The following is a 14,924-nucleotide window of genomic DNA, read 5'->3' on the forward strand; positions in this document are numbered from 1 at the left end:
GCTAAAAAGATGGAAGACAGAAGTCCTTCTGGAAGTAGAGGATGCAAGACTCCAGGCGGTAATCAGACATGAATCATAGAATCATAGAATCATAGAATCTTAGGGGCTGGAAGGGACCTCGAGAGATCATCTAGTCCAACCCCCCTGCCAGAGCAGGGTCACCTAGAGTACATCACACAGGAACTCATCCAGGTGGGTTTTGAATGTCTCCAGTGAGGGAGACTCCACAACCTCCCTGGGCAGTCTGTTCCAGTGCTCTGTCACTCTCACAGTAAAAAATTTTTTTCGGATATTCACCTTGAACCTCCTATGCTCCAATTTACACCCATTACCCCTTGTCCTATCACTGGTCATCACTGAGAAAAGCCTAACTCCATCTCCCTGACACTCACCCCTTACATATTTGTAAACATTGATGAGGTCGAGGCGCTGTGGCTCTTGCGGTGGGCGCCGAGGAGGGCTGGGGACTCGCTCCTCTCGCCCTGGGTGGCCCCAGCGGGTGTGCCAGCCTGTGTGACACGCGTGGGGAGCTGGGCCCGGGCCGGGCTGTGGGGCAGCGCTGCTTCGCCCCCGGGCGGCGGGGGAAAGAGCCACGGGCAGACGGCTTGACAGGCCCTTTGTAACAGCCTGTGAGAGGTTACACCTGTAACCCCTGCAGGGTTGTCATCCTACAAACGGAGCCTTAAATCGTCCAGTTTCCGGCCATCCTCACAAGTCTGCGTGTGTCTTCTAACGACATGTAGTGTTGCTGGAAGGAGTATTTCAGGCTTCCAGTATCAGCTGCTTCATTTTCAAGGGCCTGATTTTCTGTGCCGTTTGTTTCTTCTCCAAAGCTGGTGTTCATGGGTTATAGTGGATTTTACCCTGTATGTATGCCACATCCATGGCATTTGGGTGGAGATCCAAGTTTTTTTGGCCTGATGGGATTTGAGGTTGAAGAAAAACGGCTCAAATATTTTTAAGCTCTTACAGAGTGATTCCTTAGTCAGATTTAACCAGCTGTGGGCTGCACTTGTGCTCTGTTCCTGTGAGTAATCTTAGGGGCATTTGTCATTCATGGTAAAAACAGGCATAAACATGCAAAAAACGTTTTAATGAGCCAACTCGGGCTCTTGGAAAATGCCTAAAATAGTTTTAAATATTAACTGGACAATATGCATAATATAAAGCACTGGTAGGAATTACTCAAGGCTGCACTGTAGTTCAGAATCATACGTGGCTGCATAAGGTGAGATCCTCTGAGATGTTATGTTTTCATGTTGCATCTCATGTTGCAGTATTTGGAGACAGTGACTGATGTCACTCCAGAAGATGTCTCATATCAAAGTAGAGTTTGAAAATGAATCCTAATACTACACAGGAATATGAAATTCAAAGAAAAAACTAGTATGTTGTGAAACCAATTTTTATGCCATCTTATGTAGTGTGAAGGCAATTTTGTTCCAAATTTATCCTTTTTCTGACTGTTCTAATTTTTTATTCTCAAAATATTTTTATAGGCAATCAGAAAGCATGCTGTTGACCATAAAATGAGAATAAATAGAATGCAAGATCTGAATTTCGTTCAGGTTGCAGCAAGCTTTGTGTGAATGACTCCTAGTTTTAAAAAGAAAAAAAAAAGTTCAAAAGTAGGAAAGAATTAATATGTGTCTTTTTACATGGGAATCTACTGCTTGTCTGCATAGGAGGTTATCACAGAGCCAGTGGCATCTGAACAGACAGCCCAATGTCTGGTTTCACAGACACACAGGAAAAATGCTTACAGGCAACAGGGATTAGCACAGGCAGAGATACTAATTTCTTAAAGTGAGCTAACCTAGAAATTTGCGTGCCTGAGCAAACTTGGCAGAGCAACCATTGGATTGCTTGCCGACAGCTTATGAAAGAGGCAGGACACATATTTGTGGCTTCCCTGTAAGTCTGTTGTATCCAGGTGTTATCTGTTCATAACACTAATACAGAAGGGGTGGGATACCCTATTTTGTGTCTTGGAGTACTCTGTGCAGGGTTTCTTGTTAAGTCATGATCTTGGTGTTGTAAAGAAAGAACTAAAATTTTGTACTATTGTTTCAGTGTTTCTCTGTTGTCTAGTGACAATACTGGGCTAAAAATATAATAAATTGGATTGTATAGGATTTGCATATAGGTCTTTTCAAAGTTAAATAAGGCTGAGATTTTTTCCCCCATAAAAATACTGAAAAATTAATCCTTTATGTTTTGCCTAAATCAGGTATAAATCTCCAAGTTATTTACTCTTAATTTCCAGGAGTCAATTAATATAGTCACGGATTTGTAGTATGACCTCGAGTAATCTGAATACTGTAAATGTTGTTTAAATTCAGTCCTCTGCATTGGGCAGTTGAATTCCCACAGCCAGTGATTAGTACAGGTTTGAATTAGCAATGAAATAATATGCTTATTGTTAACAAATTACACATATTTATGTCACTTATATGTTACACTGATGGGGAATTCATCTTCACTGCATGGAGGCTGCTCTCAGGTTTTGGCATTCGCACAGGCTTCAGAGATTCAAACTGAAAAGAAAATACTTTAAATATTTACAGATAACACCATCTTACTTAGATTTTTCCTGCATTGCAGAAAATCCTTGCACTAATCTAACTGGAGCTGGAAGGGTGTTAACACACATCTGTGACTTCTGAGCTGCTTTTTGTTTTCTTTGTATTCTTTTATTTGCCACTTGACCAAATGGGTTTTTAAACTCAAGCATTAGTTTGGTAATACCAGTTGAGTTTTTCAGAACCTGAAGCTGCCTTTTACCAGCAAAGAAGTTGAGAAAGAATCTATTTGTATCTTCAAAGAAGGAAAGGTGTTTAGTAGTTGTATCTGAAACAATAGTACAAAAAATGTGAAATTGGGAAATACTAATCACCATCCTTTTTACCAAATGCAAACGTTGGCTCAGCAAATAACTTAAGCCTATCCTTAATTTGGCCATTAGTCAAATAGCCAGTTAAGTGAGTTTTAGTCACTTAATGTGACTAATTCCATCTTCATTTATCAAATAATTTAAATTTTTAATAGGACTTAAGTACCTGGTAGGTCCCATTTCATTTAAGATTTCTTGTGTGCTTCAAGTAAAATATGTGCTAAAGTAAATAGGATTCAAATCCTTAACCCCACTAGCTACCCCACTCCAGATTAGGCCCAGCAACTTTCTCTGAAGCCATGGATCAAGGTTTCTATGCTCTTCAGCTCTTCAGTCTGGGTGAAGCCACATGTGCATTAAAGCGTTGTTAATACATTTTCTGCCAGAAATATGAGAAAGTAGAGTTTGGTAACACTAACAGGGGGGATATCTTCCTTTTAAGTACAGATTTTACTAACAAAGGAGATTTGTTTTTTTTTTTAAATACAGATAGAAGAAACTGGTGAATGTATACATTTAGACATATAAAAATATTTTATCTATTGGTTGGTTTGACACTAGGTTTTGAAATACCTTCAAAATGCATGTTCATGGGACGGCATAATGTTTGGTTTCTTGTAGCAGTAGAAGCCAGCACATACATTAGTCTGTAGACATGAGCTAGTGTTCTAGAACCCTTGAAAAAGAGCATAATTTCACAGGAGAATTGTTACAGCTCATGATAGCTCCTGGGTTACTCTGGGCTGTCTTGCACAGGCACAAGTCTCAGGTTGGGAACCTATTAAGCCAGAAATTTCTAAGCTGTGATGTGAGTATTGATAGTTGCACATGTGTCAGTTAGAAGTAGAAATGGTAATTCTGGAACACTATCCCTCGTACACCCTTCTAGAAAATCAGAAACAGTTGTTGCCACTGCTAACTCTAGAGGTGCTGCTCAAGGAGATGACAATGGTACTGACTTCTGCCTGCAGTTTTTATCACCAGATATGCTGCTGACTTGCACAGCTGTTTGTTTCTGCTTTTGGAGTGTGAACAGAGGAATAGCCTGCATCTAAAAATGGTCATGTGAAGCCAGTAGTTACTGAAATTGTGACATTTTTCAATAATTACTTCATCAAATATGACCCAATTAGCATATTTTAAGGCTACTGTACACAGCTATTTCCTTAGATTTCATAAATTTATAAGAGGAGAGTTTGACTCAAGTGAAATATAATTTTGTTTGCATGGTTTTAATTGATGCAGAATACTGTTACATTATCAGTTGCAAAGGACTGAGACACCTAACTCTTAGACATGAAGATTAGGTGTAAAGAACAGCTTTTGTGTAATCCAGCATAGTAAGTATAAAAATAGCACCCATCTAATTAATGGCTTAGAAGATTACATATGGTGCGTATGTCAGGGAGTGATACATTGTATCACTTTCATCTTGCCTCTGACACAAATGATCCCATGCAAAACTCAGATGGAATATTTGGGACTTTATTTCAAAATCTGGGTATTTAGCTTTGTGGGGCTTTATTCATCAAGTTTTGCTTAGGAAAATTTAGAAAATAATGGGTATTTTTTTTCCTCTGTTGGATTCTGCTGTTTCTTGACAAATCTTAAATGTGGTTCTGTTATAGCTGGCTCCACCTCTAAAACTTTATACTTGCAGAATTGATAAGAACTTTGTTATCACTGAAATAAAAAATGCATTCAATAGGCTTCTGTTTTACTGTCACAAACGGGAAAAAAATACAGGTGTGATTATGCAGTGATCAATCTTGCCCCACTGTCTACATTCAGTAGCTAAATAAATCTAGAGCTGTATCTGAGGGTCTCCTGGATTGCCTAGGAGCTGCAGAAAAGCAGTGGACACTTGCCATGTTTTAACTTCTTATCCTAAAGAAGCAGTTTGTAGGTGGGTCACTGCTCCCTGTGAACCTCTTCATCTTTCCAATCCTGCATCTATTAGCCAGCTTCACCCATTTCTGAGTAAGAATTTGGAGTCTTGGTACAAATGTCACTGGCTGGGTAAGAGGAAACCCAACAAATTAATATACATTTTTGTAGAGGAAGTCATTCGGTTCTGTGTTCATTCACAGATCTGCAACTAAGAACTAGTCAGCCAAGGGTAAGCAACCAGAGAAGCTTAAATTATAGATGAGCAATTACAACACCTATAGCATCTCATCAGCCATAGCTGAGCAAGGAGGGGAATGACCGCAGGTACAGAAAAGGCAGCGAACTGGGGAAACTGAGAGGAGTTTAGGGAGTATGGTAGGAAGATGTAAGCTGCATCAGTAGGAAAACAGACATCATAAGTAATACTACTGATAGAACACCCTATTAGTAGGTTTTTAAAAGTATATTATCATGCTAATATAAAAGTAAAATAATTAAAAGTATAAAAAATAGTTGATTACTTAAAAATATAGTGTGGATTCTCATAACCGGGTTAACCTCTTAATGTACTTTGAGACAGCACTCTTTTCTCTGTATATTTCTATGTTGTATTCATATGCAAAACAGTTTATGTAAGATAAAGAGTTCATGGATATTTTGATTTAAAAAATCTTACAGTACCAAAAAGAGAGGAATGTGTATTTCAGGTCCTAATTTTATTCCTTTAAATATGACCTTTTCAGATGTGTTAGATTATATGCTTGAAAGAGTTTTCATCACTGCTCCTAAATCTTAGGATTTCACAGAGATAATTTAAAGCACTTCTGTTCCTTCCTTGACATGTGTACAACATCGGTGCTGTAGTGTTCTGTCAGTATATACAGAGTTAGAAGACTGAATTCATAGCAGGAATTCAGCTGAAAAGATCACTAGTCACTGATTGAGTGTCCTTGACTTGAATTAAATTCACAGCACTGCATGCAGTTGCCTGAATTACCCACTTGGACAAAGGTGTCTTCTTAACTGATTTTGGTTTATAGCATCGAGGTACTGGGGAAGAAGAAAGGGAGCTGGCTGTGGAAGGTGGAAGAGGCAGCAACATCAAATCTTTATTAATTAGTCTAGTAACTAGAGTGCTTGCAAATCATTTGTCAACTTGGGTTGAGTGTCCTTATCAGCCTCTGTGAGATTAAATCACCACATCTCATGTAATTCTGGTCCATTAGAGACCTAGTATGTTCTACATTTCCAGCTGAGAGGAAGCCACTGTGTAGCTAGGAATGCAAGAGTCCTGAAACAGCCAATAAAACAAGCCACAAAAGGGTTGGTGTCTAGGCAGAGTGATGAGCATATCCCCCTGGGACAGCTGAGGGCACCTGAGGTCTAAATCCACTTCAGGCTGAGTTGTTTGAACCCAAGATGAAGTCTGAGAGCTGCTGTTTGGAAAATGTTTGAATGTCTCTACACAGAGTCTCTCAACATGAGAGTCAGAGAGTGTAGAAGCAAGCACTCCAGGGTACCATGAAAAGACCATAGGAAGCCTTCATGACGAGTTCTGCTATTTATGGAAATATTTTTATGTTAGAGTGTTCTGTTCTTCAACTGAAGCTATAATAAAATACATTATTCTCCAGGATAGGACCCTCAGAATGCAACTAGATATTAAACATCGTTCAGCATCAACTTTTGCCCAGCAAGGAAATATTCTAAATGGCAAGAAAATGTCTTTTGTTAATGGCATGAAAACTTTCAACAGGCCCAGCTGCCAGTGAGGCTGCAACCCTGATATTCCAAGGGTATCCTAAAATCTGAGCATTCAGAAACACTTTTATTCAAGGTCCTCCACTTCCCAGAAAGTGGATCAGTATTGTAATGGCATAGGTATCCTAAGGGGGTTCAGAGATACCAGTGAAAGCACTGAGCATTGCTGTTACCCTGCAGATAGCCAGAGTTGGGTTGCAAATCCAGCTGATTGGACTGGGGACTTTTCCTTGCTGGCACAAAAGTTACAGTACGTAGGAGGACCTGAGGTTTGGGAACATAGCTGGGGGGACATGAGCACCTTCATAAAGACCATGACTTGACATGACAAATGATGTGTTTCCAGTGCCTTGGGGATTTCTGCCAATTGGGGATTTCTGTGTGGATTGAGGGTGATTTCTGTGCTGCCCACATGTCCATAATCAAAATAAAGGAGACGGACGTGTTTTAATTTCTCCTTCCTAGCCCTTTCTGGCAGTTTTTCTTGACTAGGAAATAAAGATGCTGGATAGATGGGGGCTTATTCCCCCCTGCCAAATGTGATACAGATCAGTTGTAAAGGAAGAAACCGGTTGACAGGAGGTTTTTTCGATAGAGTTTCTCCGTGTGCCATCTGCTGGTGATGCAAAGCAGGTGGACGTTTCAGAATAGTCCTTTAGGGCTGAACTGATAGATCTACAGCTGAAGGCAGTAAGAGCAGCAAGTTTCTGAACGTCTCTGATCATCTTTAACTCAAGGCAAAGGCGTTTAGCTTACCTGAAGGGAATTTCCTGTATTTTTAACAAGGTCTCTGCTTTTCTGAGATGCCCATGCTTACCTCTCTATGATTCTGTCACATAAAAATCAGTTAGAGGTAGTCTTGGAAGCATTTATCTAACAAAGTATCTCTCCTTCTGGAATTATAACTTAGCTCTGAAAGACAGGTAATTCTGGAATATTTAGCTTATTTTGATCAACTGTAAATGAAACCTTTCTGATTCTCAAGTATCTGCTGTAATCTAGATTTCTAGAGTATACTCTCTTTTTAATCATTAAGACAAACTTTTATCTACTAAAATATAATCTGATATTCAAGTCTTCCCACAGACTTTTACACTTGAGCATTTTAAGTTGAGAAAGTAATGAGGTTCAGGGTGAGGATCCAGCATGACACTGAATACTTTTCATATGTGTTAATGTATGGTAGAGAAGTATATTACTTGAGAAAGAAGGCCATTATTAACAAAGCTTTGCAACCATCGCAGAGACCTAATTCTAAACCTAATAACTTCTTCCTGAAGTTATGTTTGGAATTTTAATATTTAAAAAAATAATTTAGCAATTTTTGTCCCTATGTTTTTTTTAAATCACAAGTAGAGATTAGGAACAATTGTACCATGAGGGGAGCTTAAAATGAGCCATTTGGCGTTGATACAGATGAGCAGCAATGCTGTCTTTTGGTTTTAAAGAGAATGGTATACAGATAAAACAATTGCAGGACAGCATTGAAAAAAAAATTGACAGTAGCATTTTATATATTTTTTTTATATATTTCTTTTTCCCCTTTCCTACTGCTGGTCTGGCAACTTCAGAGCAAAGAGGAGTGGGAGCACTGTTATTGCAGACACTGCCTCTAATACTGTAAACCTGTAGAAGCCTGTACTGTATAAAGGCTGGCTTTTTAAAGTGTGAAATCCTCATACTAACTAAAAATTGACTTGATATTTGTTTGATTTTGTAACAGTGAACGTCGAGCTTATTGATGCTGATTTAGTGTAATTTTACAACAGGGTCCCAGGTCAGTACTCTGCAAATTTCCACATGTGCTAATGATTTTCATTTTATGTATTTTCTCAAGACACTTTTTTGCTTCCCCAACTAATTGTAGTAACTTGAAGTGTATAAAGCCTTCTTATAAGGCCTTTGGGGAAATTATGTTAAAACATTATCAGAAGAATTCTTTGTTTTGCTGCAATCTCTACTAATTAGTAGTCAGACTTATAGACTGTATTAGATACACACATAATTGCAGTAGTGCTCTAACAGTCATTATGTAACAGTGGGAAATAGGAAAAAAAAAATCGGAAATCTGGGCCAGCAGGAGATAAGAAGCCAGGAGAGCTAGAACTAAGAGTCTATTAATATGTGTTGCATGGTTTTTGCACCCTGCTGCCCCCAGTTTGTTTGTAATTCTGTCTGCCCTTGTTGACCCAGCCAAAGGCCACTGAGAAGAGCTTCCCACTCAGTCTTGGGCAGGTCCAGCAAGCTGCTTCATCTGGTCAAGGGTAGGAATCTGGAAGCGGCCAGTAAGTGCAGAGCAACAGCATTACTGCTCCAGAGCTGTCATGCCTCTAATTGCTAGGAAACACTTTTGTGACAATTGCAGACTCTCAAATTGACAGATGAGAAGTAGGATGTGAATGGGAAGACCATATGGATTTTGAAAGTAAGAATACATTTGTAGAAATTGGGTGCATGGTTTTATAATAGGTGTTAAGTAAGCGTGATATAATTGTTAAAAGAATCTTGTTTTGCTTGATATTTTAAACAGGCTCTTGGAAACCTTAAGGGAATTCTTTGTATACACTAGTATTTGTAGTAGTAGGATGTATCCTGTTAAAATTTGCTCAAAAAATGGTGCAGATTCTTAATTCAGGTGCAGATTTGTAAATTGTAGGTTGTGTAACACAGCAGTTGTGAGCCTGACAATACAGCATTTATTTTCAAGGAGGAGATGTAGAGCTTTTGATTCACATTCCTTCATTTTGTCAGCATCTGTACTTGCGTGTAGAGTTCCCAGTCTACCCAACTGCCAGAAAATTGTATGGCAAATTGAATTCCTCATGCATGAACAATAGATTTTTGAAATAGTGTGTTCTCATTGATAGTATGATTTTCACACAAGCATAATTCCTTCAATCTGTTAAACTTGCAATTCATTACAGTACTAACCACAAACATTATCTATGTACGAAACATTTTTCACATTAGTCATTTGATATAATAAGAAAATTTGATCAATAAAACTTTAAAATAAGTGGGAGATTATCTTAGGTACAAAACTGTTGCCATATCTCTGTGCCATTTAATGACCAATGTGAAGTTCAGACTGAAGTGATCTAATGATTTCTTCTGCTGTTCAGCTCCCCAGTCCAGTGAAAGAACCATGGTATCTTGGTGTTCAGATTAAGTTCCTTAACTACACTGTTGGGCTTCGGTAATAGTATAACGTATAAATATATTTTTTTTCTCTGTGAAAAAGGTCTGCTGCAGTGATTTGTGAGTTCTTTGAAACAAGATTCTCTGCTTTGGGTGTCAAAATAAGCGTTTTCTTTTTTCTAACATTTGTTTTGTTTGACACTTTCTTAAAGTGAGTGACTACCCAGCTGTTGGCGTTCCCATATGTGGTCCAGCAAGTCCATTTAAAGGACACTTGAGTACTAAGAGTAATGGTAAGTAACACATGTGCTTTCTTCAGAAGCTTGACATGGTTCCTTTAATGTAAATTAATTTGTTTTATTATTAAAATGTTCTTATAATTAAAACCTTTGCATTGAGCTCAATTGATGAAGTTTAATAGCACTTCCATTTAGTATGTTTAACCCTCGAAGTTAAACACATTCCTTTAGAGTCAGTAGTTTACGTGGGTGAGGGTATGTTTCTGTGCCATGCTGCCACCTGAGGAGCTGCTTTCAGAAGAATGGAGTAACAGCAAGTTTCCATGCTGACATTTTCATAGTCCAACTTCAGCCAATTCTGTATCTATTTATTGGGTTAATGGCTCAGGGAAACTGCACAAAGGAGACGGGGTGATCTCATGTGATAGTAGCTGCTAAAGAAAAATTATGACCACTGAGCAAAGCAGTTAAGCACAAAGTAATTTAAAGTTTGTGGCTTTGAATTACAGTTAATCACTGTTTAAAATTTTAGTATTCTTGTGCCTGCCTTTATAATGTCTAATTTCAATCTTACAGCTTTCTGCATTGACTCCTCCCGAAGTCTAACGAGCCAATACCTGATCAGAGATCACATGGTGTTTCATTATAACAAAATCCTTTCAGCCAAAGGTAAAAATGTGCATATATGAATAAACTTTCTACACCCAGATTTAGCTCATTCTTTCACAATAAGCTTATATCAAGAGGGGATGAATTGGATTGTAGGCAGTGTAGTTTTCTTCCTGTTTCATACCCAAACTGATGTCAGCAAGGCGATATGGCTGCTACTTAAAAGACTGTTGTATTATTGCAATGGGAAGTTTTGCATGAAAACATTTTCCTTAAGTGCTACCAAAGATACTACTGTAATTTTAGGGCACCTGGTGCTGTATTCTCTTCATTCTGCTTTTGATGAAGTAATGAATTATGAAATAATATGATGAACTGATAGGCAAAATAGCAAGCATACAGAATTTATTTTAGGAATGAATGCAGAACATTTTCAGTTAAATTCAGACCAATGTGTCTTTTTTACTTTTTAATTTAAAAATGTTTATTATCTTTTGTTCATATTTCAATTGATGGCACTAGATGGTTTCAGGGACTTTGAAAATTGTCCCATGTGTTCCCAAATGAGAAGACTGTGTTACTAATCAGTATTATGGAGCATGAAATATGTTTTTATTGCATATTTTAATATTAAAGAGTATTTATAAAAATACAAATATTATTAAATCTGGGACTTGAAAGCCTATTAAACTTTTAATGTGCTTGTATGTTTCTTAATTATGGTGAGATCCTGATAAAAAAATTTACAGATTTAAAACTATGTGTTTACTATGGGCTGACAGTACCCTGCTGTAAGTGCTATAATTGAAAATAAGCTGTAATACAATGAAATTGGATTTTTTCAGGGTTATATAAGCAGTATTAAGTACTACAATTTAAAAGCTAATGTCTTGCAAAGAGCTAAGAAAAGTCTGTAGATGGTTGTTTATGTTGTTTACAGTTCACAGCCTGTTTTCATTATTCATGATATAAACTTGGCTCAGGGATCTCAGTCCTAGACATATTAATGCTAGGGCTTGACAGGATGTCCTAAGTGTTTAAATTCAATGTGTAAAAGTTTGCAGAATATAAGTTACGAGATAAATATTTTTTGAATGTCTGCCAAAGCATTGTACACTCTTTTTTTTAGGTATTTTCAGAAATAGAGTTTGGGAGGTGGTTCTACTGATTCTCTTCATTATCCCTCCTTTTCTTAATGTCTGCTTTAAGGAGAGGTACACAGGGGCTTCAGATTCTGCCAGAGTCCGTGCTCACAAATATACTGTCTCCTGTCCACCATGTAACATACTCAGTATCCTCAGGTGTGTGGTTACATGCCATCAGCACAAAGTGTGTAAAAACCTGTTGTAAGGAATCTTCATTTAATTGATGATTCTTCCTTCAAATATATATTTTACTCTAACATCTTTATCTCAAAAATTCTCTGGCTGTGTTCATTTCAATCTAATACTTTACACAGTAATTATGTTTTAAAATAGAGAAAAACCCCTGGGTTCTAATTTAATTAATCTTTGTCCTTTGTTGTTTTATTACGACTTTTTTCTAGCCACCACAAATACTCACATATATGCTTTTTCTTATTTTCAGCAGCTATAGACTGCTCAGTGCCCAAAAGTAGGTTGGCCAGCATCAAATGTAAGTATTTGTGATATGTTAATTCTGCAAAAGCTTCTGTAAAACTTAACAAAAGAGCCAGAGCAATAGAAGATTAGCAGTACAATATAACCCTTAATAAGGCATTAATTTTTCTGCTAAAAAGCTCTAGCTATTTTTAAGAATCTTCAGTGACTTTAGTGCTAGTGAGATGGACCTGGTCTGTCAGTGATTAGTTCTGCTTAGGATCACAATTACTTTTGCTTACAATTCTTTTCATCCACACAGTTAATGGAGCATGTAAGGAGAATTTCAGTATTTTCTCTCTCCTTCCTTCTGATACAATGTGAGCTTGAACTTTCAAGAAAGAAAACTTACTAGTGCACACTGAAGAGGAATTTTCGGAATGTGGGCAACTGAGCACTGGGACTGAAACTTCTTGTTCAGTTTCACATAGAACAGGGCCCATTATGAGCTCGAAGCCCCACAGCCTGGCTTAAACAGCAGGTACTTTTTCTGGGAGGTGTCTCATTTCTTAACACCATTTAAAGATACCAGTACTGTAGCCTTACATCATTGTGTTCACTAAAGAGCTGCCTTTCAGATCATTGACTTATGGAATACTAAATTCAGTGTATTAGTTAAAGGGAATAAATTGCAGCTGTTGAAATTACAGAATCACAGAATTTTAGGGGTTGGAAGGGACCCCTCCAGAGCCCCTGCCAGAGCAGGACCAAAAGAAAAACAAAAAACTAGAGCAGATCACTCAGAAAGGCATCCAGACAGGTCTTGAAAGTCTCCAGAGAAGGATACTCCACAACCTCTCTGGGGACCCTGTTCCAGTGTTCTGTAACCCTCACAGTAAAGAAGTTCTTCCTCAGGTAGAGGTGGAACTTCCTGTGCTCAAGTTTGAATCCATTGCCAAAGTATATTTCTGTTATCTATCCATTTTTTTAACTAATGCAAATTGAGAATGTTCTTTTTTCTCCATTTCAATATTTAGTTACAACTGCTGAGATACTGGAAAAAAATTATAGTATTATTTTAGGATTGAATGAAAAATCCTCTGATGACAAAATACTTTGTGGTTAGTCTCAAATCCAATCAAACCAGAGTGATACTATCTTGTAAAATGATCAGAGTAACTAGAGCTGATAGAGGAAGTCAGTCATGCTTTCGGCAGAAAGATTAAATTTTGTTAGAATTTTTTTTAGTACTTCTGCATAATGGGTGGAGACTGGATTAAGCAACTGGCCGAACCAGCATCAAAGGTGCTGTATGTGGGCTTATCTTTCCCTGTTTTCAAAAGGTGCAGCACAAGTAGTAACAGTATTGCAGACGTATCTACAGTCTGCAGATTGCAGTAGGAATTTTAGATCACCTGTTTTGTCAGTGTCATCTGAAAAAAGTTTTCCTTCTTACCATCCAATTCTACCAGTATTTTCTTTGAAACAAACATGAAAATACAGAGTTGGTATAGGAAGAAAATGTACATCTATGTGTTTGTGTAATAAAACCCTCATGTAGCTTTTATTTCTTTATCTGCTAGAATCTTTCTTAGATTAGAATCATAGAATCATAGAATGGTTTGGGTTGGAAGGGACCACAAACATCACCAGGTTCCAACCACCCTGCCATGGGCAGGGACACCTCCCAGTAGACCAGGGTGCTCAAAGCTCAATCCAACCTGGCCTTGAACACTTTCAGGGAGAGGGCATCAACAACCTCCCTGGGCAACCTGTTCCAGTGCGTCACCACCCTCATCATGAAGAATTTCTTCCTAATATCTAATCTAAATCTACCCTATTTCAGTTTGAAACTTTCACCTGTCATCATATCACTACATGTCCTTGTAAAAATTCCTCCTGCAGCTTTCCTGTAGGCCCCCTCCAGGTACTGAAGCGCTACTGTAAGGTCTCCTCAGAGCCTTCTCTTCTCCAGGCTGAACAACCTGAGCTCTCTCAGCCTGTCTTAGTAGGAGAGGTGCTCCAGCCCCCGATCATCTTTGTGGCCCTGCTCTGGACTTGCTCCAAGAGCTCCACGTTGTTCTTACGTTGGTGATGCCAGAAGTGGACAGAGCACTGTAGTTGGGGTCTCACAAGAGTGGAGTAGAGGGGAAGAATTATGTTCCCTAATTAACAATTATTGTTCCATACCTTTTTGGATCTAGGGTCTTTTTCAACACCACCAAATGCACATTTATGTTAAGAGTCTGCTGTCCAGATAAAATGCTTCTGAGCTGATACCTTGTGTTTTTCACACCAGAATGAGTTTCCCTCAATAATGAGCTCATTTTGGGAGACAGTGACAGTGCCTTAACCTTAACAGAGAATTGTCATGACACTAGCAGGTGTGCTCTGTAGTGAGGAAATTTCCATTTCAGATAGCAAAGCTTTGAGCAATATGTTTCTCTTTCAGTTCATCTTACTCAGACCAGTGTTTGACTATGTAACTCTGTCCTGGTCACAGAGAGAACATTAATCTCCTTTAGATGGTGTGACAGAAACATTTCATCTTTGTTGCTGCTTTTGTTTTACCCATCTATTTGATAAAATTGGTACACTGAATCTCTCTAAATTGCTCTTCCTCTTGTTTTCAAACTGAGACGGAAAAAGTGCTGCTGTGTTTTATCTTATTAGAACATACATACCACCAAGCCCTTAAAGATGTTTGCAAAGAAAAAATAACACACCGTATAGCTAGGGAAAAAACAAAAGAAAAAAAAGCCTTTGATTACATAAGATTCCTCAGTTTACCTACTGTTATTCTAGCCTGAAAATTGGGAATGCTAATTGTTACTT

General features: G+C 38.1%; 1 protein-coding gene across 1 annotated transcript in view; it reads left to right on the plus strand.

Moving 5' to 3' along the window:
• Positions 1-9: 9 nt before the first annotated feature.
• The window catches only part of SPATA7 (spermatogenesis associated 7), a 40,289-nt gene continuing 25,374 nt past the window's right edge, over positions 10-14,924 (plus strand). Inside the window, exons 1-4 of the mRNA XM_010003742.1 lie at positions 10-58; positions 9,895-9,975; positions 10,498-10,590; positions 12,118-12,165. Of these exons, the coding sequence (XP_010002044.1) occupies positions 10-58; positions 9,895-9,975; positions 10,498-10,590; positions 12,118-12,165 (271 nt within the window). The remainder of the gene's footprint in view (positions 59-9,894; positions 9,976-10,497; positions 10,591-12,117; positions 12,166-14,924) is intronic.

The sequence above is a fragment of the Chaetura pelagica genome, unplaced genomic scaffold (assembly GCF_000747805.2).
Source record: "Chaetura pelagica isolate M959 unplaced genomic scaffold, ChaPel_1.0 scaffold48, whole genome shotgun sequence".
NCBI lineage: Eukaryota > Metazoa > Chordata > Aves > Apodiformes > Apodidae > Chaetura > Chaetura pelagica.